The sequence below is a fragment of the Ostrinia nubilalis genome, chromosome 16 (assembly GCF_963855985.1).
Source record: "Ostrinia nubilalis chromosome 16, ilOstNubi1.1, whole genome shotgun sequence".
Classification (NCBI taxonomy): Eukaryota; Metazoa; Arthropoda; class Insecta; order Lepidoptera; family Crambidae; genus Ostrinia; species Ostrinia nubilalis.
Window position 1 is genome coordinate 12073793 of NC_087103.1, and position 25760 is coordinate 12099552.

Below are 25760 nucleotides of genomic sequence, written 5' to 3' on the forward strand. Positions count from 1 at the left end.
CGTAGATAATATTTCATTTGATATTACCGACATTATCTCACATACTATAACAATATACTCGTACGACGAAGTTCCAATTCAAGATACTTTTGAAGATGAAGCTTCTACAACTGAGTCAGATCTTACAACAACCAATATAGAAACAACTACCGATTTACCCATTACTGATGTAACTACTACTACAGAAGAAGATACACCGACTACCATCGATATATTAACCACAGAAGCAGATCTACCTATCTCCACCGCAGAAATTGAGTTACCTACTACCACCGTTACAGACATGCCAACAACCATCGAAACTGATATACCTACAATAACTGAAACTATGCCTATTACTACCGAAACTGATGTACCTGCCACCACCGAAACTGACATACCTACTACCACCGAAACTGAAACTATGCCTATTACTACCGAAACTGACATACCTACTACCACCGAAACTGACATACCTACTACCACTGAAATTGTTATAGCGACGACTACAGAGACTGATGTACCTAGTACCACAGAAACTGACATACCTACTACCACCGAAACTGGCATACCTACTACCACCGAAACTGACATACCTACTACCACCGAAACTGACATACCTACTACCACTGAAATTGTTATAGCGACGACTACAGAGACTGATGTACCTAGTACCACAGAAACTGATATCCCAACTACTACAGAACTTGATATCCCAACTACTACTGAAACTGATATACCCACTACCACAGAAACTGACTTACCTACTACCACTGAAACTGATATACCAATTACAACTGAAACTGATACACCTTCTACAACAGAAACAGATATACCTACTACCACTGAAACAGATATACCTACTACCACTGAAACTGACGTCCCTACTACCACTGAAACTGATGTCCCTACTACCACTGAAACTGATGTACCTACTACCACTGAAACTGATATACCCAATACCACTGAAACTGATGTTCCTACTACCACTGAAACTGATGTCACTGAAACTGATATACCCACTACAACTGAAACTGATATATCTATTACCACTGAAACTGATGTCCCTACTACCACTGAAACTGATGTCCCTACTACCATAGAAACTGATATACCAATTACAACTGAAACTGATATACCTTCTACAACTGAAACCGATATACCTACTACCACTGAAACTGACGTCCCTACTACCACTGAAACTGATGTCCCTACTACCACTGAAACTGATGTCCCTACTACCACTGAAACTGATATACCAATTACAACTGAAACTGATATACCTTCTACAACTGAAACCGATATACCTACTACCACTGAAACTGACGTCCCTACTACCACTGAAACTGATGTCCCTACTACCACTGAAACTGATGTCTCTACTACCACTGAAACGGATGTACCTACTACCACTGAAACTGATATACCAATTACAACTGAAACTGATATACCTTCTACAACTGAAACTGATATACCTTCTACAACTGAAACCGATATACCTACTACCACTGAAAATGACGTTCCTACTACCACTGAAACTGATGTCCCTACTACCACTGAAACTGATGTCCCTACTACCATAGAAACTGATATACCAATTACAACTGAAACTGATATACCTTCTACAACTGAAACCGATATACCTACTACCACTGAAACTGATGTCCCTACTACTACAGAAACTGATGTCCCTACTACCACAGAAACTGATGTCACTGAAACTGATATACCCACTACAACTGAAACTGATATACCTATTACCACTGAAACTGATGTCCCTACTACCACTGAAACTGATGTCCCTACTACCACAGAAACTGATGTCCCTACTACCACAGAAACTGATGTCACTGAAACTGATATACCCACTACAACTGAAACTGATATACCTATTACCACTGAAACTGATGTCCCTACTACTACAGAAACTGATGTCCCTACTACCACAGAAACTGATGTCCCTACTACCACTGAAACTGATGTCCCTACTACCACAGAAATAAATACACCAACAACTACAGAAACTGACCCAACTACAACCACAGAAATAACTACAAATACCGAAACTGACGCAATCACAACCACAGAAATAACTACAAATACCGAAACTGACGCAACCACAACCACAGAAATAACTACAAATACAGAAACAGACACAACTACAGAAATAACAATCACAGAAACACCAACTACTACTGAATCAAGTACTACAACTGTTTCTACATCAGAAACTGACACAACACCAACAGATCTACCAACTATATCAACGACTGAAACAGAAATTGACACGACCACGCTGGAAACCACTTTAACAACTACTGACGATATAGTTGAAACTACAATGCCAGAATCTGATGGAGAAACCACAACAGTACCACCTGAAGATGAAGAAGTAGTGGGATTTTGGACTCCCCTTTCAATATCTCTCGTCACTGTGGGCTCACTCGCGGCAGTGGGCTTGGTTGGATTCGCCATTTTCAAGCTTAGTTCAACGACTGTCGTTCAAGAAATACCAACTGTATTCACTGAGGACGATGACCAGCTGCCCCAACTCGTTACCATGCCAAGGTTAAGAAGCATAGAAGATGGAATCATTTAGGCGGAACTTACCGTTATAAATATTCAAATCATATTTCATAGTGTGTAAGGTATTTATTCTAGAATACTTAGTTCCAAAATGTAAATGTTTCACATGTAGTTATAGCTCTTGAAACTAACGAAGGCAAGTGAGTTTTACGTGTACATGCACATAACGATAGTGTAATGTCTATCAAAAAGTTTGAAAAACGAACAGTAACGAGCCACTACACATGTAAAGCTCACTCGCCTTCGTGAAATGCAACAACTTTAAATAAAAGTCGGTTGAAAATTAAGAGATACATTGTTTATATTGTTACTTGATGTTTGTATGACGTAGAACGTAGATACTCGTGTACTTCATGTCCATTTAGTAAGAAAACAGAAATAGGTAAGAAATTAAAGTGGTCTATTGTAATAATACTCGTAAGTAGCCAATTTATTATGTCTCCGTCTTTATGTAAAATATAATTATTAAAATTTTGAAAGCAATAATGATTTTAGTGAAGTATGACAGTTGAAAAATAACGTAAATCTACAAATTAAAAATCTATGCCCTAATCAAGGATTTTGTTGCCCTTTTGAATATTATTTTATTAGTTTAAAAACCCTAAGATACAAACCCACAAGAACAAACAAAGGAGATCCCTGGCGAGTAATACTAACCACGTAATGTTGAAAAGAAACACTTTGCTGATATTAACTGGCTAGGAGTTAACTAACTATAATATTTACCTGAATACTAAGTTATTTTCAAGTGTTTCTATCCGTACTAATAATATAAATTTCTGTAAATTCTTTAAATATTAATTATAATGGCCTCCTAATTATAATGGCCACAAGACATTCACCCTGACCCAGAGCAAGTATTGTCCTTCTATCTTCAGAATTCACTGTTGACTTTGTTAATGATCCATTCAAGAATTCTGATTGAAATATACCTACTTCATTATTTTTCTTGCGCTGTATGCTACTCGTATTTTCCTTGCGACGTTTATTCATTTAATGGTATGTATTCCGTTTGCGTATACAGGGTGTCCCAAAAACAATGGATAACCCTGTAACCATCGATAGGCCTCGCCATGGTCTCCCTAACATCCCATTTTGACCCCAGTAAAAATATCACCGTTTTCAAGATTTTCAAGTTTTTGTGCATTTTTAGAAAATTGCCACCTGCAATTACTTTTTCTCATGCCATTTCTACAAATGAGGATACTTTTCAATCTAGTTTTTTTCCTTATCACAAGGGATAGTTGGGCTATCAAAAGAAAAGATTAAAGTTCAACAAACTAGTTTAAAAATATGAAAATTTTAAGAAATTACAGAGAAGAAGGAAAAATTAATTCATTGTCTTGCACTTTTGATCAGCCATCGTGTAAAAAAATGTAGGAAGACTATCGTGCCCATTACCTTAAAAATTTCCTTGGTTAATTGAGATTCTAAAAAGGTAGGTATCACAAGCCTATGTATTCTGTATTATTTTTATCTTATGGCTACTTGAATAGCAACTAGTATGAAAACTGCAAAAATGAGTTTTTCTCGTAATAGTTAAACTAGGACTGCATAGTGGCATTAAATACAAATTGATAATTTTTAGCGTAGGAATTTTAATAAAGCAACATTTAATCATCATCATCATTTCAGCCTTAGGACGTCCACTGCTGAACATAGGCCTGTACCCCAATGATTTTCATAATGACCGCTTGGTAGCGGCCTGCATCCAGCACCTTCCTGCTTACCTTTATGAGGTCGTCGGTCCACTTTGTAGGTGAACGTCCTACGATGCGCTTTCCGGTACGTAGCCTCCACTTGAACCCTGCTGCCTCAGCAGCTCTTTTTACTGGGGTCAAAATTGGACGTTAGGGAGACCATGGCGAGGCCTATTGATGGTTACAGGGTTATCCATTGTTTTTGGGACACCCTGTATAATTTTCTGATCAGTTTTGTTCAACGCTTGGTTACTAGGCCAAAAGTAACGTCAGCGTCAATTTCAATCGTTTTTATTTTATAATAAAATGTTTTTATACTGTAGATAATAATTTTATTTTGTTGGTCATTTGACATAAGTATTAATAAGTATATGCCTATCACCACCAATGATCTGCGATGCGACCAATCTAAAGTAGCAAATCAAACGAACCGCGATTGAATTCAAGAAATGTAATCTTATCCTCATTTTATGTTTTGATAAGTTAGAGATTAATTGAATTAAGTTTTGATCTTAATTAGATGCAATTGTTGGTGCGTCCGGCTCAACCGTGTCGTCAGGATGCCGCGAGCGGCTCTTCTGTGTTTTGTGTGGCTGTTCATAAGCCCGAGTGTATTGTGCAGCGGTTGCGTCTCATACAACTTCGAGAATGACTTTGATACGCTTTTTGACATGGATAAAGGGGTTTGTGGAGATAACCCAAACGTAGTGCCTTGGATATCTTCAAATTACTCCTCGATAGACATCGACATCCCACATCCTCTATCCGAGAACTTCATTGCTGCAGCAGCTTTGATGAGTTGCGTCGCATCTTTCAACTTTCTTATGAGCGTTGGTGGTGTTATTGAAATCAACTTGTACATGGACGATAAACAACTAGTCAACCAGGTTATTATCATAATTCAGGAAATGAATGAAAATGGAACCTATGGCACCATTAGTGCAGTGGTGTATACGCCAATCGCCGCAAATTTCATTTCTGGATGGAAATCATTGAGGATTGACGTTAGAAATCCCACAAAGAACGAATTTAATGGTCACGTAAGTGTTATGTACATTTTTAATAATTTTAAAGTTACTACCCCTTTCTTTTTTAACAGGGATGTTAAATTGAAAATATGAAATACTCAGGTCTATAATACCTTTAAGCTGTAACAAAATCAAAGTTATACGTCATATACCTACAGGTTTGTACGGAACCCTCGGTGCGCGAGTCCGTTCGCACTTGGCCGGTTTTTTGATAATATTAGTAAAGTGATAGTATAAGTAACCTACATAGCCCGCAGAAATACCAAACTGGGGAGGCTGAGGCAGAAAAGTTTTTGGGTGGCAACCACGAGTCGGAAGACGTAGTATGGGCAGGCCTCCAACTAGGTGGACCGACGATCTGGTGAAGGTAGTGGGAAGTACTTGGCTGCGGACAGCGCAGAATCGGTCGTTGTGGAAATACTTGGGGAAGGAATTTATCCAGCTTCTTCTTCTTCTTCTCAGTCGGTACACTTTTGTCAGAGTGGTCGTGGTCATCATTGTGAATCACGATTCATCCCTCGTAATACGACGCCATTCCTCCAATTTATCCAGCAGTGGACGTCATTTAGCTGAAACCAACGAAAGTATTATCGCGCCGAAAATAATAGACCTTGCTAGATTACTCAGATAATCTTAGAGATAATCTGTATTCTGTATAGAAACAAGTTTGAATAATTCATACTTACGTTGTTTTGAATATTTTGTAACCGCCCAGCTGCATTTCAATAATTTTGTAATTTAAAATACTTTTAGACTGTAATTACGTTGCATTTTAATTTTGGTTGATTGTAGGTTTCTGACATTATCATAAATAAGTATGTCTATCACTTCCAAAGATCTGCGATTCGATCAATCAAAAGTAGCAATCAAACGAACCGCGATACTGATTCAAAATATTTATCTTATCCTCATTTTATATTTCGATAAGTTAGAGATTAATTAAATTTGAACAGAGATTTAATTTTGATCTTCATTATAAGTTAGTGTCGGAGCGTCCGGCTCAACCGTGTCATCAGGATGCCGCGAGCGGCTCTTCTGTGTTTTGTGTGGCTGTTCATAAGTCCGAGTGTACTGTGCAGCGATTGCGTCTCATTCAACTTCGAGAATGACTTTGAAACGCAATTTGATCCGGGAAAAGGAATTTGTGGTGATAATGCCTTCCTGGTACCTTGGACACTTGCAAATTACTCCTCAATAGCCGTAGAAAGCCCTCATCCTCTATCCGAGTCCTTTATCACTCCAGCAATTTCAATGAGTTGCGTCGCATCGTCCACCTTTCTTATGAGTGTTGATGGTGTAATTGAAATCAACTTGTACATGGACAATGAACCCATGGTCAAACAGCTGATTATCGTAATTCAGGAATTGAATGACAATGGGAACTATGGCACCATTAATACGGTGGTGTATTCGTCGATGGATGCAAGCTTCATCCCTGGATGGGCGTCACTGAGGATTGACGTTGATCATGCCACAGAGGACCAATTTGATGGTCATGTAAGTATTATCTACTTTATGTTATGTGGCATAAATAGAACCTAGATATTTTTGGTGTTTTCTATGTTTAATTTGTACAATGTATTTGTTTAACCCTCCCTTAGAAGAGGGTGGAATTCCTGAAGGAATTCCGGAAGAAAGGAAGGGTGAACCCTGAGCACTCCCTAGCCGATATCACTCACTCCTACCTACACTGACTGGGGGACTACTAATACTAGTGAATAAAACACTGTCTTGAGGTCAACTGAATTCTTTTCACAAATTCATTCGAAGTTCGCCGAACTATTGTCAAAATATATTTATTGGTCAAACAGAATAACTACCTTTATAAATTAATGATGCCATTTGTATTCTATAAGTTAAGACAACTTTTTAATGGGGCGGCACGAAGTTCGCCAGGTCAGCTAGTAATTGACCAGTAGCTAATATTTCACAAGATAGGTCCTCATAATATTGATGCTTACTGACTGTCCGTAGTGCATTTATCTTTTCTTAAAGGTTGCTTAAACCTTTGTTTTGTCTTCTGTCATCCACTTTGCACTGTAGATAGGTCGAACCTTAATTTCGAATGTTCCTCCTCCTATGTTCTTCTGATTAATTTCGTTGCGGGTCCACTGACAGTTTTACTTTCCCCCGGGACAAACTTAACCTTCACTAGTTGGGTTTTTATTGGCGTTCAAGCTGTAGATCCTGGCTACACAGTAGTTGCAGCGATGGGAACGAGAGGTATATGTTATCTAAAATTCTATGCACGAATCATAGTTTTTGTTGCCATATTCTGTTAAATATCTACAAGCACAAACAAAGAAGACTCCTAACGAGTAGATTCAAGCAATTCTCGATGTTGAAAAAGAATCATTTGCTAATAAAACCTAGCTAGGCACTTATCTTATCCCCTGAATGTACTTTATCCGTACCAAAAGAAGTATTTTTGCAGAATTTGCAACTATTTTTGTTGCCCTTAGATATAACTAATTAAGGTTCAGTCAAACCAACGCAGTCACACGCGATCAGCCAGCGCGTGCAGCGATGGCGATCAGACTTAAAATGCATTGATCGCCATCGCTGCACGCCGGCTGATCGCGTGTGATCGCGTTGGTTTGGCCGAACCTTAAAAGCATTGATCGCCATCGCTGCACGCCGGCCGATCGCATGTGATCGCGTTGGATTAGCCAAACCTTTAGACTACATTACTGAGGGAAGTATGGTCCCTTCTATCTTTATTAGGTGAGTCAATCTGGTAATCTTAGAGGTCTGTATTCAGGTTTGAACGTAAGGGCTGATTAAAATCATCATCATCATTTCAGACATAGGACGCCCACTGATGAACATAGGCCTCCCCCAATGACTTCCACATCGCACGGTTGGTAGCGGCCTGCATCCAGCGCCTTCCTGCTACCTTTATCAGGTCGTCGGTCCACCATGTGGGTGGACGTCCCACGCTGCGTTTTCCGGTACGTGGCCTCCACTTCAGAACCTTGCTTCCCCATCGGCCGTCAGTTCTGCGTACTATGTGCCCTGCCCATTGCCACTTCAGCTTGCTAATCCGTCGGGCTAAGTATGTCAGTGACTTTAGTTCGTTTACGGATCTCCTCATTTCTGATTTGATCTCGTAAAGAAACACCGAGCATAGCCCTTTCCTTAGCACGCTGTACAACTTTGAGCTTCTTTATGAGGCCTATGGTGAGAGGTCACGTTTCGGAGCGGTATGTCATTACTGGTAACACACACTGATTAAAGACTCATCTTGAGGCGTTGAGGTATTTTGGACGAAAAGATACTATGTAGCTTCGCGAACGCTGCCCAGCCGAGTTGGATTCGACGATTGACCTCTTTCTGAACGACGTTCAATGACACTGCAGACCTCCGTTGACGCTAAGGCACATCGGCAGCTCAATAGACAGATATGGAAGTCCCTGCGACATGATGTTTCCAGCTTGCTAATCAAAATGCGTAGTGTCAATATTTGTTTTGATATTTTTTTAATTCCACAAATTGATTTCTATAATTTTGTAGTTTCTAATACTTTTTTGAGTGGCGATCTTTTGACCTAACATATTTATGTAAATAAGTAGGTAAGTCTGTCACCACCACCGATGTGCGATTCAGCCAAAATAAAATAACAATCAAGCGAACCGCTATTCTAATTCAAAGAATTTTATCTTATCCTCATTTTATAATATTTCGATAATGGAGATTAATAAAATTACAGAGATTTAGTTTTGTTCGTTATAAGTTATTGTCGGAGCGTCCGGCTCAACCGTGTCGTCAGGATGCCGCGAGCGGCTCTTCTGTGTTTTGTGTGGCTGTTCATGAGCCCGAGTGTACTGTGCAGCGATTGTGTCTCATACAACTTCGAAAATGACTTTGATACGTTATTTGACACGGGAAAAGGGGCTTGTAGAGATAATCCAAACGTGGTGCCTTGGATATTTTCAAATTACTCCTCGATAGACATCGACAGCCCACATCCTCTATCCACGAACTTCATCGCTCCAGCAGTTTTGTTGAGTTGCGTCGCATCTTTCAACTTTCTTATGAGTGTTGGTGGTGATATTGAAATCAACTTGTACATGGACGATAAACAACTAATCAACCAGATTATCATCATAATTCAGGAAATGAATGAAAATGGGAATTATGGCACCATTGGTACAGTGGTGTATATGCCAATGTCCGCAAATTTCATTTCTGGATGGAAATCACTGAGAATTGGCGTTGTAAATCCCACTAATAACGAATTTAATGGTCACGTAAGTGTTACCTTGTCTGCATTTGTTACTTCTGGTATAAATATTATTTTTTATAAATGTTTTAACAATTGTGCAATTCTTAAATGGGTCCCGTGTTTCCAAATTACTGGATCTGTCTGAAATGTCGACAAACCAATATCATTAACAAAATATTGTTTACCTCTTTAGGAGATAAAATAACCTCAGTAGAAATCCAGAAATTAATATCGAAAAGCTTGTGTTAATCTTGTGAGGCCTGAAAAAAATGGCGACCAAGAAAAATCACCATTCTTTTAAGAGATTTTACGAACAAATAACTTAAGTGATAAGTGTCCATTCAGGTATGCGTACTTATTGTTTTCATATTGGTTATTTATGATTAGGAATACCTCTTGATTGAGATGATTGTTAACTGTCATTTTTTGCACTGGAGCAAAGTCGATCACTCGAACTCCTCGCAGCTATGTTCTTCTGATTAATTCCGTTGCTGGTTCATTGACAGTTTAACTTTTCCGCGGTAATCTTGGCTTGTACTGGCTCGGTTTTTATTGGCACTAGCTGTGCCCGCGACTTCGTACAGGAAAATATTTTGAATATTTCCCTTTTTTGCAACATTTTTGTTTACTGCTCCGCCTCTATTGGCTATAAAGCAGTCTTTCCCAAAGTGGGCGATAACGCCCCCTTGTGAGCGCTGCAGGCTTAAAGGGGGGCAGTAAGAGACCCAGAAAAAAAATCGGGACGTTGTGTAGAGGCTTAGGAGGCGTCATCTACTAAGAGGACTCTTAGACACCAACTGAGCTCGACTCTTGACTACAAAAATGGGGGGCGCTAAAAAATAATATATTCTCAAAGTGGGCAGTAGACTAAATAAGTTTGGGAACCACTGCTATAGAGTGATGTTATTGTAGCCTTCCTCGATAAATATTCATTGTGGAAATCCTTGGGGAAGACCTTTGTCCAGTAGTGGACATGCTTTGTTTGATACGACGAAACCATAGGGGTAAAAGTCAAGGAGTTCCTAAAGAGAGTACTAGAGAGAACCTAAGATTCTAGAGAACTGACCTTCAGTAAGTGTGCCCTTTAGGTACACTTACTTACAAACATAGCCCATGCGTTGTTTGTTTGTGTAAACTATAACTTTAATAGATTGTAAGGAATGAAATTGTATTATTCTATCATTATTAGATAATATTTCATAATATTAACATCCGCAAATGTGTACATTTGTAGCAATAAAGATTAGTCCGCTACTAAGTACTTACCTACAAACAAAATCAATAGATAAGCACCAATAATTCCTTCTCAATATTTTTATTGCAACATTTACGTTTAAAGTCCTGTAGCTGATGTATATCTAAATTCCTTGTGTATGTAGATATTTTACTTTCAAGATTTCTTATATGTTGAGAATTGTATACTTTTACTCTAAATTGAATTTACAACAAAGGCAGAAATGAGAGTTTGTCCATTTGATTGATTTGATCAGTAGTTAACCCAAAAAATACCGAAACTTAATTTGAAAGAATAGTTGATTTTCCTTAATGTCCAGTTGCATAATTATGGTAAATGCTGCAAGTGATAGCTGACTCATTAGAAATTATCCCCGTGAATGGCGCCAATACGTTTCAAGGCCATGTGAGTTCCGTTATCACAAGTACCTACGAGTACAATTATAATCGATAAATCGACATACAATATAAATCAATGCCCGAAATGATAAAATTATGAAACGTAAAAACAAACATGGTGTTAGTGCATGAAATCGGTGAAGTAGGCTACCTACAGGTTAAAAAGGCCTAACAGTTGACTAAGGCCCAGAACAGACGGTGAAACGCAACTGCAACGAAACTGCAACTGCTAGTTACTTTTGAGTTGCAAAGTTTGGAAGTTTCAAACTGGCCGCGTCATGTGTGGTCTCTCAACGGACGCTATAGCAGAAACTTAGATGCAACTCAAAAGTAACTAGCAGTTGCAGTTTCGTTGCAGTTGCGTTTCACCGTCTGTCCTGGGCCTTACTAATCAAGTTAAATGATGTAAAAAGTACTACTACTAATATCATTCAAATGATTAAGTTTTTTCTGTCTAAAATTGATACTACTACGACAGGTGTGCGTAATGGTAACTACGGAACACTACGCTTATGCATTTGCCACACTGGATGCATTTTTCGTCTTTTGATAAGTCGAATTTTCGTATTTATTTATATTTATCATCATCATCATCATTTCAGCCATAGGACATCCACTGCTGAACATAGGCTTCCCCCAATGCTTTCCATGTTGATCGATTGGTAGCGTCCTGCGTCCAGCGCTTCCCTGCTACCTTGCATTGCACAATGCATATTGGATAGTCCTATAGTTATTTTATAGTCTATACTAATCTAAATCCCAACTATATATTATATCCCAACTTAATATTATAAATGCGAAAGTAACTCTGTCTGTCTGTCTGTCTGTCTGTCTGTCTGTTACGCTTTCCCGCTTAAACCTCGCAACCGATTTTGATGAAATTTGGCATAGAGATAGTTTGAGTCCCGGGAAAGAACATAGGATAGTTTTTATCCCGGTTTTTGAAACAGGGACGCGCGCGATAAAGTTTTTCTGTGACAGACAAAATTCCACGCGGGCGAAGCCGCGGGCGGAAAGCTAGTATAATATTATAAATGCGAAAGTAACTCTGTCTGTCTGTCTGTCTGTTACGCTTTCCCGCTTAAACCTCGCAACCGATTTTGATGAAATTTGGCATAGAGATAGTTTGAGTCCCGGGAAAGAACATAGGATAGTTTTTATCCCGGTTTTTGAAACAGAGACGCGCGCGATAAAGTTTTTCTGTGACAGACAAAATTCCACGCGGGCGAAGCCGCGGGCGGAAAGCTAGTATAATATATAACTTAAAGCTGACTGACTGACATAGTGATCTATCAACGCACAGCCACTGGACGGATTGAGCTGATATTTGGCATGCAGGTAGATGATATGACGTAGGCATCCGCTAAGAAAGGATTTTACGAAACTCCACCCCTAAGGGAGTAAAACGGGATCCACGCGTACGAAGTCACGGGCGGCCGCTAGTTTAAAATATAGCGCGTCAAATTGTAAACTAACAGGGGTTTAGGTTAGTTTAGATTGTAATGTAACTACGTCAGAATTTTCCGGTGACATAAAAGTTAAAACTACTTTTGGCGGTATAAAGTTCGCTGGTTCAATAAGTGCAGTACTTACCTTAATTTCTTTTTCAGATAGTACTGATGGGTATGGCATCAGCCGGATCAGTGGTGTTGGTCGACTCCTTCCGGTACATCCCATCATCAACAAACGAAGATGACTGCGAGATATACACAGAGAGAACAACGCTTGCACCCACTACCATAACGGAATCCGAAACTGACAGCGACAGCGAAGAGGATGCTGAGAATGGCCCATCGACCCCTGGAGTAACTGACAGTGACAGCGAAGAGGATGCTGAAAATGGCCCATCGACCCCTGGAGTAACTGACAGTGACAGCGAAGAGGATGCTGAGATTGGTCCATCGACCCCTGGAGTAACTGACAGTGACAGCGAAGAGGATGCTGAAAATAGCCCTTCGACCCCCGGAGTAACTGACAGTGACAGCGAAGAGGATGCTGAAAATGGCCCATCGACCCCTGGAGTAACTGACAGTGACAGCGAAGAGGATGCTGAAAATGGCCCATCGACCCCTGGAGTAACTGACAGTGACAGCGAAGAGGATGCTGACATTGGCCCATCGACCCCTGGAGTAACTGACAGTGACAGCGAAGAGGATGCTGACATTGGCCCATCGACCCCTGGAGTAACTGACAGTGACAGCGAAGAGGATGCTGAAAATGGCCCATCGACCCCCGGAGTAACTGACAGTGACAGCGAAGAGGATGGTGAAAATGGCCCATCGACCCCCGGAGTAACTGACAGTGACAGCGAAGAGGATGGTGAAAATGGCCCATCGACCCCTGGAGTAACTGACAGTGACAGCGAAGAGGATTCTGAAAATGGCCCATCGACCCCTGGAGTAACTGACAGTGACAGCGAAGAGGATGCTGACAATGGCCCATCGACCCCTGGAGTAACTGACAGTGACAGCGAAGAGAATGCTGAAAATGGCCCATCGACCCCTGGAGTAACTGACAGTGACAGCGAAGAGGATGCTGACATTGGCCCATCGACCCCTGGAGTAACTGACAGTGACAGCGAAGAGGATGCTGACATTGGCCCATCGACCCCTGGAGTAACTGACAGTGACAGCGAAGAGGATGCTGAAAATGGCCCATCGACCCCCGGAGTAACTGACAGTGACAGCGAAGAGGATGCTGAAAATGGCCCATCGACCCCCGGAGTAACTGACAGTGACAGCGAAGAGGACGCTGAAAATGGCCCATCGACCCCCGGAGTAACTGACAGTGACAGCGAAGAGGATGCTGAAAATGGCCCATCGACCCCCGGAGTAACTGACAGTGACAGCGAAGAGGATGCTGAAAATGGCCCATCGACCCCCGGAGTAACTGACAGTGACAGCGAAGAGGATGCTGAAAATGGCCCATCGACCCCCGGAGTAACTGACAGTGACAGCGAAGAGGATGCTGAAAATGGCCCATCGACCCCTGGAGTAACTGACAGTGACAGCGAAGAGGATGCTGAAAATGGCCCATCGACCCCTGGAGTAACTGACAGTGACAGCGAAGAGGATGCTGAAAATGGCCCATCGACCCCTGGAGTAACTGACAGTGACAGCGAAGAGGATGCTGAAAATGGCCCATCGACCCCTGGAGTAACTGACAGTGACAGCGAAGAGGATGCTGAAAATGGCCCATCGACCCCTGGAGTAACTGACAGTGACAGCGAAGAGGATGTTGAAAATGGCCCATCGACCCCCGGAGTAACTGACAGTGACAGCGAAGAGGATGCTGACATTGGCCCATCGACCCCTGGAGTAACTGACAGTGACAGCGAAGAGGATGCTGAAAATGGCCCATCGACTCCTGGAGTAACTGATAGTGACAGCGAAGAGGATGCTGAAAATGGCCCATCGACCCCTGGAGTAACTGACAGTGACAGCGAAGAGGATGCTGAAAATGGCCCATCGACCCCTGGAGTAACTGACAGTGACAGCGAAGAGGATGCTGAAAATGGCCCATCGACCCCTGGAGTAACTGACAGTGACAGCGAAGAGGATGCTGAAAATGGCCCATCGACCCCCGGAGTAACTGACAGTGACAGCGAAGAGGATGCTGAAAATGGCCCATCGACCCCTGGAGTAACTGACAGTGACAGCGAAGAGGATGCTGAAAATGGCCCATCGACCCCTGGAGTAACTGACAGTGACAGCGAAGAGGATGCTGAAAATGGCCCATCGACCCCTGGAGTAACTGACAGTGACAGCGAAGAGGATGCTGAAAATGGCCCATCGACCCCTGGAGTAACTGACAGTGACAGCGAAGAGGATGCTGAAAATGGCCCATCGACCCCTGGAGTAACTGACAGTGACAGCGAAGAGGATGCTGAAAATGGCCCATCGACCCCTGGAGTAACTGACAGTGACAGCGAAGAGGATGTTGAAAATGGCCCATCGACCCCCGGAGTAACTGACAGTGACAGCGAAGAGGATGCTGACATTGGCCCATCGACCCCTGGAGTAACTGACAGTGACAGCGAAGAGGATGCTGAAAATGGCCCATCGACTCCTGGAGTAACTGATAGTGACAGCGAAGAGGATGCTGAAAATGGCCCATCGACCCCTGGAGTAACTGACAGTGACAGCGAAGAGGATGCTGAAAATGGCCCATCGACCCCTGGAGTAACTGACAGTGACAGCGAAGAGGATGCTGAAAATGGCCCATCGACCCCTGGAGTAACTGACAGTGACAGCGAAGAGGATGCTGACATTGGCCCATCGACCCCTGGAGTAACTGACAGTGACAGCGAAGAGGATGCTGACATTGGCCCATCGACCCCTGGAGTAACTGACAGTGACAGCGAAGAGGATGCTGAAAATGGCCCATCGACCCCTGGAGTAACTGACAGTGACAGCGAAGAGGATGCTGAAAATGGCCCATCGACCCCTGGAGTAACTGACAGTGACAGCGAAGAGGATGCTGACATTGGCCCATCGACCCCTGGAGTAACTGACAGTGACAGCGAAGAGGATGCTGACATTGGCCCATCGACCCCTGGAGTAACTGACAGTGACAGCGAAGAGGATGCTGAGATTGGCCCATCGACCCCTGGAGTAACTGACAGTGACAGTGAAGAGGATGCTGACATTGGCCCGTCGACCCCTGGAGTAACTGACAGTGACAGCGAAGAGGATGCTGACATTGGCCCGTCGACCCCCGGAGTAACTGACAGTGACAGCGAAGAGGATGCAGAAAATGGCCCATCGACTCCTGGAGTAACTGACAGTGACAGCGAAGAGGATGCTGACATTGGCCCGTCGACCCCTGGAGTAACTGACAGTGACAGCGAAGAGGATGCTGAAAATGGCCCATCGACCCCCGGAGTAACTGACAGTGACAGCGAAGAGGATGCTGAAAATGGCCCATCGACCCCCGGAGTAACTGACAGTGACAGCGAAGAGGATGCTGACATTGGCCCATCGACCCCTGGAGTAACTGACAGTGACAGCGAAGAGGATGCTGAAAATGGCCCATCGACCCCCGGAGTAACTGACAGTGACAGCGAAGAGGATGCTGAAAATGGCCCATCGACCCCTGGAGTAACTGACAGTGACAGCGAAGAGGATGCTGACATTGGCCCATCGACCCCTGGAGTAACTGACAGTGACAGCGAAGAGGATGCTGAAAATGGCCCATCGACCCCTGGAGTAACTGACAGTGACAGCGAAGAGGATGCTGACATTGGCCCATCGACCCCTGGAGTAACTGACAGTGACAGCGAAGAGGATGCTGAAAATGGCCCATCGACCCCCGGAGTAACTGACAGTGACAGCGAAGAGGATGCTGAAAATGGCCCATCGACCCCCGGAGTAACTGACAGTGACAGCGAAGAGGACGCTGAAAATGGCCCATCGACCCCCGGAGTAACTGACAGTGACAGCGAAGAGGATGCTGAAAATGGCCCATCGACCCCCGGAGTAACTGACAGTGACAGCGAAGAGGATGCTGAAAATGGCCCATCGACCCCCGGAGTAACTGACAGTGACAGCGAAGAGGATGCTGAAAATGGCCCATCGACCCCCGGAGTAACTGACAGTGACAGCGAAGAGGATGCTGAAAATGGCCCATCGACCCCTGGAGTAACTGACAGTGACAGCGAAGAGGATGCTGACATTGGCCCATCGACCCCTGGAGTAACTGACAGTGACAGCGAAGAGGATGCTGAGATTGGCCCATCGACCCCTGGAGTAACTGACAGTGACAGTGAAGAGGATGCTGACATTGGCCCGTCGACCCCTGGAGTAACTGACAGTGACAGCGAAGAGGATGCTGACATTGGCCCGTCGACCCCCGGAGTAACTGACAGTGACAGCGAAGAGGATGCAGAAAATGGCCCATCGACTCCTGGAGTAACTGACAGTGACAGCGAAGAGGATGCTGACATTGGCCCGTCGACCCCTGGAGTAACTGACAGTGACAGCGAAGAGGATGCTGAAAATGGCCCATCCACCCCCGGAGTAACTGACAGTGACAGCGAAGAGGATGCTGAAAATGGCCCATCGACCCCCGGAGTAACTGACAGTGACAGCGAAGAGGATGCTGACATTGGCCCATCGACCCCTGGAGTAACTGACAGTGACAGCGAAGAGGATGCTGAAAATGGCCCATCGACCCCCGGAGTAACTGACAGTGACAGCGAAGAGGATGCTGAAAATGGCCCATCGACCCCTGGAGTAACTGACAGTGACAGCGAAGAGGATGCTGACATTGGCCCATCGACCCCTGGAGTAACTGACAGTGACAGCGAAGAGGATGCTGAAAATGGCCCATCGACCCCTGGAGTAACTGACAGTGACAGCGAAGAGGATGCTGACATTGGCCCATCGACCCCTGGAGTAACTGACAGTGACAGCGAAGAGGATGCTGACATTGGCCCATCGACACCTGGAGTAACTGACAGTGACAGCGAAGAGGATGCTGAAAATGGCCCATCGACCCCTGGAGTAACTGACAGTGACAGCGAAGAGGATGCTGACATTGGCCCATCGACCCCTGGAGTAACTGACAGTGACAGCGAAGAGGATGCTGAAAATGGCCCATCGACCCCTGGAGTAACTGACAGTGACAGCGAAGAGGATCCTGAAAATGGCCCATCGACTCCTGGAGTAACTGACAGTGACAGCGAAGAGGATGCTGACATTGGCCCATCGACCCCTGGAGTAACTGACAGTGACAGCGAAGAGGATGCTGAAAATGGCCCATCGACCCCTGGAGTAACTGACAGTGACAGCGAAGAGGATGCTGAAAATGGCCCATCGACCCCCGGAGTAACTGACAGTGACAGCGAAGAGGATGCTGAAAATGGCCCATCGACCCCTGGAGTAACTGACAGTGACAGCGAAGAGGATGCTGAGATTGGCCCATCGACCCCTGGAGTAACTGACAGTGACAGCGAAGAGGATGCTGAAAGTGGCCCATCGACCCCTGGAGTAACTGACAGTGACAGCGAAGAGGATGCTGAAAATGGCCCATCGACCCCCGGAGTAACTGACAGTGACAGCGAAGAGGATGCTGAAAATGGCCCATCGACCCCCGGAGTAACTGACAGTGACAGCGAAGAGGATGCTGAGATTGGCCCATCGACCCCTGGAGTAACTGACGGTGATAATGGTGATGAAGGGGATGGCGTCACTGGATCTACAACCCTTGTGACTGACGTTGACGGCGAAGGGGATGGCGACGATGATGGTGAAGGGGATGGTGTCACTGGATCTACAACCACAGTGACTGACGTTGACGGCGAAGGGGATGGTGATAATGGCGGTGAAGGGGATGGTGACAATGGTGGCGAAGGGGATGGTGTCACTGGATCTACAACCACAGTGACTGACTTTGACGGTGAAGGAGATGGTAATTCTAGCACGACACCACTGTGGACGAACACTGTTGACGAAGATTTCACAGGAACCGTCACTGAAACATGGTCAACTGCCGGAGATAACACAACCGAAGATGTCACCACTGCTGACCCTACTGATGAGAGCTCATCAAATAATCCAGGCTTCTGGAACCCCTTCACAATTACCATGGTGGCCGTTATATCAGCTACAGTACTTTTCTTATTGTGCCTTGTGTTCTATCAACTTGGCAAACTAGCGGCTAGAAGGCGATCGCCACCAGTGATCGTCCAAGAAATCGATTACGACAATTTGCCCAGATCCATGACTGTTCCAAGAGCTAGAGTATACACTGACGTTGGTGTGAACCCTTTTAGAAACAGTATACTAGCTGTTTGATTTTAAAACGAATGCGATGCAAATCCTTTATTGATCACAGCATTAGATTCTTTAAAAGACTATAAAAGAACTTAATATATTTGGTAGAATAGACTGTCCCTTTGAGACAGCATGTTATAATGTAAAATATTTGTTAATATTATTATTGTAAGAGTCTGTATCTGTAAAATTTGTGCTTAAAATTTTCGCTTCTTTTCTTTCTGTATTGTTACATTTTCTTAAGCTGGTCGACATTCGGTCAGAACAGACTTTTTCTTTCGTGTTTCAATTATAATGCAGTATTTACTACTGCATGTAATCAGAGATTATTAAGTAGCTTATAGCTATATCAGTGGAATTGTTTTGTAGATTTAATCTTATTAAGTCGTACACTACAATTTACAGCCGAAAACGCCATGCTTTAGTTCAACATAGTATGAGTTCAATTGATTAATTTGTAGAACATTTCAAACAGTATAATATTGTGATAATGTGTAGATATGTATAGTTTATCGAGAAAAAATGTATATATTTACTAAATTGCTATTGTAAATGTAATTTTGTTTATACGAAAACAGATTTTTATCATTAAAGGTTATTTGCAAGGCAAGTTATTTTTAACTATTATCTACTTGATATACAATATCCTCCTATTCTAATGATCTAATTTCTTAAACGCTTAAATTTTAAGCGAAATAAATGTGTATTGTGATTAACAATGTAGTGTATTTTAGTATAATTATAATTTTAAAGGAAATTGACTCGAATAACATACTCTTATCTATGTGTAAAATTATTAATAAGGATTAAATTATGATATCTCTTGGAATTTATTAAATCTTCTTGATAAATTATATACATAGTGTAAATAACAAGTATGTACATAATTGAAATGTGATTCATTTATTAGAGCAAAGAAATATTGTAGGTTGTGATGTTATACGTTAAGAAATAAAGTTGTTTCTTGTTTATTACCTTTCTTTTATTAAAGATTAGTTGTTTTGATGATGCATGAGGTTCAATATTATAATAAAATAAAATTATCGATTATTATCACTTAATACTTAATTTACGTAGGTATCATTATGTTATCAGAAAATAGCATACGCATATTGTAATGCATTTTATTCGATTTATCAAATGAATCCGCTTATTCACAAGATAATTTTGATCATATTTTTTGATATAACACAAGATTCCGGGTCTTATTGAAAAACAAAATTTATTTTGTCCCAAAAACGCTGTCAACTATACAAAATGTATTTGTGTACAGTAAACTAGCATAGAGCCAAACATTGTGGCATCATAATTAAAAAAAATTGTCTGATATGATATCGAATTTATTTATTTATTGACAAAGATCTACCAACAACACATCTTTACACAAACAAGACCTAACCACAAGGATGTACTTTGAATCCATGGAAATTACTGATGGGATCCGGTTAAAATAAAGCAAAGAATATCCTAATACCATTGGTATACCACGGCCGCTAGACAAATAAAAATGCATAAATGATTTCCATTAGATAGTCTTAGAAACCTTGGGGGAGGCCTTTGTCCAGCAGTGGACGTCATTTGGCTGAAAAGAAGAAGTCTTAGAAAGTCTTCTCTAAAGAAACAAGTGAAGCGAATTTGAATATTTCAATTAAAAGGCTAAAATTTATATTATAGCTTTCATCACTTGTGCCTACCCAATGATGTCCATATTGATCGGTTGGTGTGGCCTTCCTTGTACCTTTATGAAGTGGTTGGGAGCTAGATTTTCGAGATTGTTGATAAGTATGTCTACCTCAAACAAATTATTATTCATCTAGGTAGGTCCAATTTTGAGAAAGAGGTCAATCGGCGAATCCAACTCGGCTGGGCTGCGATTGGAAAACTACACAACATATTTTCGAACAAAATAATATTGTTTTAAGTTAATTTAATTTCCACCGACCTATTCCTTTTAACAAAGGAACAAATAAAATAAAATAATTCAATGTAGAGACTAGAGAACAATCATAAGCTAATGCTTGATTGGAGGTTTATAGTACTTTGAAAAGGGCCTACCGTATTAATACAGAATTTGTACATAAATTACCTGCCAAAACTGAAAACAGCTTAGGTATGACTTCGTATGAATTTTATTGAAGATAAAGATATAAAAAATATCATTTTTAATGTCATTTTTCGGGGCTTACATCCAGAAGTGCACGACATGATTCATGAAATGAGTGATCATGCTAGAATTTGTTTTCTACGGGATTTGAGCCCAAAAATTAACTAAACTAACAGCACCACCTATGGTACGAATATCACTACTCTATTGAACCAATGATGAATTTATTTCAATGTAGAGCCTAGAAAATACCTACTACTATGTAACTCGTAGCACGTAACAGGCATCAGTCGACATTTAAGTAGAGAATATATTTTATTATTCCTGAATTAAAGAATGGTATAATCAATGCTGTCTACCTACTAGTTTTTTCATTTGTTACTTACAACACATTTTATGCGTTTCTGTATTTTCATGGTTTCATCAAACAACCATGCACTCATTAATTTATTGCTCTTCGATATTACTGTACAGATATTAAAGATTAGAAAGATAAAAATCGCGATTAGCTTAACAATTTAGTACTTTATCAAGTCTACGGCAACGAAATGTAATGTAAGGACGGCCATTTTGGATCGTCGTTTGTTTTATGTAGAGAAAAAAAGTGTTTTTTCGGCAGTTTCGTTGTAAATTACACGGATTATTAGAGAAAAGTGGAAATTTTGAATGCTGAACAGCGATCCAGATTATTAATTTCGTGGTATTTTTTATAACTGACTGATAACAGTGTGACGCAAAAGATATAATTTCCAGAACTCTAGCAATACGTGATTTCTGTAATGATTTTTGAAAGTGACATTAGAAGTTGTGATTGGCAAACGCCACTGGAGCTGTGAAAACTTATTTGGATTGATTGGAAACCCCTTCTTGGTAAGCACCTAACTATACGAGTACATTTACCTACCTAAGGACTATACCAAGCCCATCGACATCCCGGTGGCTTGGTAGACATCGGCAACTTTATTTCTTTTGACAACTTGTCAAAAGTCAACTGCTCATGTCGGTGATCGGCAGGTTTGGTGTGTAAACTGCATCATTTAGGCTGAGTAGCAACATCTTACTTTAACTTTGTCAAACGTAAAAAATCTGTGAAACTCCATACAAAAAGCACCGGTTATTGTTATTGTTACGGTTAAAATAAGGTGGTGCAACTCAGCCTTAGACTTTCGATTCAGATAGAAAGGACATTTGAACTTTTGCACGTAATTGTAGTCATAGTCATAGTCATATATGTTTATTGCATCATGTATGTTTATTGTAACATAATATTAGTGATTTCCTATGAAATGGGTATGAAATCCACATGTCTTTTCACAAAAACATGGTTCAGAGTATATTGCCACTGACTAAGTTTGAAATGAAACACGAAATCCAATAGCTTTGAAACCTCTATTGTATACAGTCAACAATACTTTAATTAAACTAATAATTTTTGTTGCAAAATATCACCTTATTACCACAGTGTAGTATCACAGTGTACCTTGACGTGTCGTCGTATGTACAGACGACACACCAAGCTTAACACTGTGTCATCTTATTTTGTTGTAATACGGGCTATTTTCCAACAAAAAATTATAGTCTGGTGTGCAGCCGTACATGTGCTTTGTTCTTTTAATTTCAAAGTTCTCGTGTTATCAGAATCTTATCAGAACCATCTTGAATGATGACGTTATTTTACATAAACGTGTTCAACTTTCTGATTCATTAATTATCTACATACCTACCTACCTACTTTTATGTCACTTTCTGCTTTGAAGAAATTTCTTTTAGTAGATCTTTATTGCCAATAGGTTTACCTATTAGATTTAATATGATAAGCTTGTACAGTTTTTGTTGAAGATGCCTTGTCAATGTAAAAGTTCTAACTTTTAAGCTGTAGTACCTATGTAATGTAGCTTCTAAGATATAGTAACTATGTAATAACAGACAAGGACTTCTTATAATGGGAACCCATTTAATCATGATTAGGTTTAAATAAATAATAATTTTATCAAAACAAATTATTTTAATAAAAATAAATGGGTATCAAAAATTAATTTACGTGTATTTATTATATCAGTTACAATAAAGGTCATTCCGCTACCAGAATTTGATTGATATTTTTCTTAACTTTTGAGAATTGCAAAGCTAAAATCCTCATGAATTTTTTGTTTTAGGTCCTACCCACAAGGTATCAAGGACGACGCAACTTTAGCAGTTGCAGCAAAACAGAAGAGCATCGTATAATGAATAAATAACAACAATATCAGTCTCAGAATAACAAAATGGCTGACACAATAACAAATCAAGACGCTCCATCGAATAACGAATCAGGAGACGGGTTTTGGAATATTTTTACCATAACTTTAGTGTCAGTGGGCTTATTTGTAGTTCTTGGTGTGTCCGTGATCAGCGCTTATTATATTGGAAAAAGGAGAGCTGAACCAATCATAATAGACTCCACGGATGTCGAACCTCCTCCGACAAGGATTATACCTCGAGTGAGGAATGCGTATGCATCTGAAGCATCGTTTAGAACTGATTCTGATTAAATACAAATCGACGGGTTCGTCCAGCGTCTAAGTAGTTCAGTTGGAAGAGCAGTCACCCGGCAAGCGAAAGGTCGTGGATTCAATTCCCGCCTTAGGCACGCTAAAAATTAAATAACTATACAAATTGTTAACTCATAAAACTCGTAAGCCTTTTAAAAAGCGCTGTCACACGTCCCAGTATTACGGTATTACTTTATTACCCTATCAATGCTTAAAGACAAATAATGGCCAATGCTGAGAAGAAGCAGCGCAAGCAACTCTATTTATTGCTATCATAGCTATAAATGGTGACTTTATTTATTAAAAACTAGCTGACCCGGCGAACTTTGTTCCGCCTTAAAGGCATTAAATAAGCCATCGCAATTTTTCCTTATTTTCTCACCGTTTAGACCTACCCTGGACTACGACAAACATTTTAAAACCAAAATCAGCTCAATCGGCCCAGCCGTTCTCGAGTTTTAATCAGACTAACGAACAGCAATTCATTTTTATTTATATAGGGTCCTTCTAAATCAGCTACGTTCCGTTTAATGGGAGCATGTATACGTCACACTGAATACGTTCCCAAAGTTTGAGCCAAAAATTCAGGCTAGTTTCCGAGATAATTAAGGAAACAACTTCATTTCTTATCAACCCAATACAACACCCTGTTCAGCTGATTCACTACTACACTGACAAAAATCCGCACGCACACGAGCTTACGTAATGGCCGCCATTGCGCTTGTGCTGCCGTTGGGCCACTGGCCGCGAACACAAGAGTGCCGCCACACAAGCTATTCTAGGGCTACTACTAGTTATTTAAGGAATTAAATTAAGCAGAAAATTAAAGTTTATTTATTTTTGGTAACATAAAAAAATCTTATGTGGTAAGTACTTATTTAGTGGCCTTAATGGAATGATGTTTATTCAAAAGTTCGTTAAAATACCTTTGCGCTTGCAAAAATCTTTTATTTCAAACGTAGCAACGAAACGAATCAAAAAAGTTAGTTGCCGAAATCAATGACTTATTTTTATGCCATACACAAATGGGATAGTTACCATGACTATGAAATTTAGAATTACGGTTATTATTACGATAAAGCAGGCTTAATATCCCCTTAGCAATTTAAAAATGTGATTCGTAATTGACTCGATCATAGCAGAAACTAAACGCTATTGAATTATCTACCTGTGATTATCGGCAGTCTTTAGTATTCCGAAGTAAATAATTGTTCCCAACTATCAATTTTAAACTGAAATAATAATTATTAAAATCATCGTAGAAACAAAAAAAAATATAAAAGTAAATAATGATAGTTTTATTATTGTTTAGATTAGAAAGAATTTTGGAGTTGACATCCTTATTTATGCGTGGCGGAGTCGGTGGTATCAAAGACAGCCGTCCCTCACAATAGCCGACCGCGCTAGTGTTGTAAGAACCTCGAGTCTTTAAAGTCTTTATTTCGAGACTTGAGTTTATTTTTAAGACTAGGACTCGTTAGTCACATGAATAATTGAGTCTTCCGAGTCCTTTCGAGTATTTTAAGTTCTTTGAGCTAGACTGAATCATGACATGAACTTGAGTTGGTGTATACTAATAGGCAATAATGAATGATTTCATATCATCATCCGTATGTTATATCCTAATTGAAAATAAAATAAATCGCACAATACAAATGTAATATCAATAAAATTGCATTAAACGCAAATAATCGAATCAGAAGTATCCATCTAAAGACTGACGATTTTCGTAATCAAAAAGTTAAAACGGTCCAATAAAATAATAAACACACAGTCTTAATTCATTGCTATTTTATTTTCTTCAAACTTTTAATAAGTAAGATTCCAAGACTCGAGTGTCGTATCGTACAACACTAGCCGGCGCAGCAAACGATCTTGCCGCCGCCTTTAGACACGTGCCGCCGGCCGCCGGCTAGCGCAATGTACACTCACCAAAATAAAATTAAGAAATGCAACAAACTTTATTTTACTATTCAAATTAAAATTGTGTTTATTGTTAAATCACAGGTACATAAGATAGGTCATAAATAAATACCAAGTTGGAACGGAAATGATTCGGAAATTTTATTTAACTAATTAGGTACCTACCTCACTACTTTTCTATTGTAATAGAAATGATGACATTAACGATTAATTTAAGAATGGACTTTGATTTAGGATAAATGGAATATCAATACAAACAAATTCAAGAGTTTTATTT

At 40.9% G+C, this 25760-nt stretch overlaps 2 protein-coding genes across 2 annotated transcripts; both read left to right on the forward strand.

Moving 5' to 3' along the window:
- The first annotated feature begins 398 nt into the window (after positions 1-398).
- On the forward strand, positions 399-2758 carry LOC135079407 (mucin-2-like). The gene has a single exon (XM_063974065.1). It carries the CDS (start codon positions 404-406, stop codon positions 2576-2578), a length of 2175 nt encoding a protein of 724 aa, XP_063830135.1. The 5' UTR covers positions 399-403; the 3' UTR covers positions 2579-2758.
- Positions 2759-6284: 3526 nt separating this feature from the next.
- On the forward strand, positions 6285-18946 carry LOC135079482 (mucin-2-like). Its single transcript, XM_063974140.1, has 4 exons — positions 6285-6790; positions 12761-16522; positions 16868-17221; positions 18218-18946. Exons 1-4 carry the CDS (start codon positions 6311-6313, stop codon positions 18944-18946), a joined length of 5325 nt encoding a protein of 1774 aa, XP_063830210.1. The 5' UTR covers positions 6285-6310.
- Positions 18947-25760: the final 6814 nt, after the last annotated feature.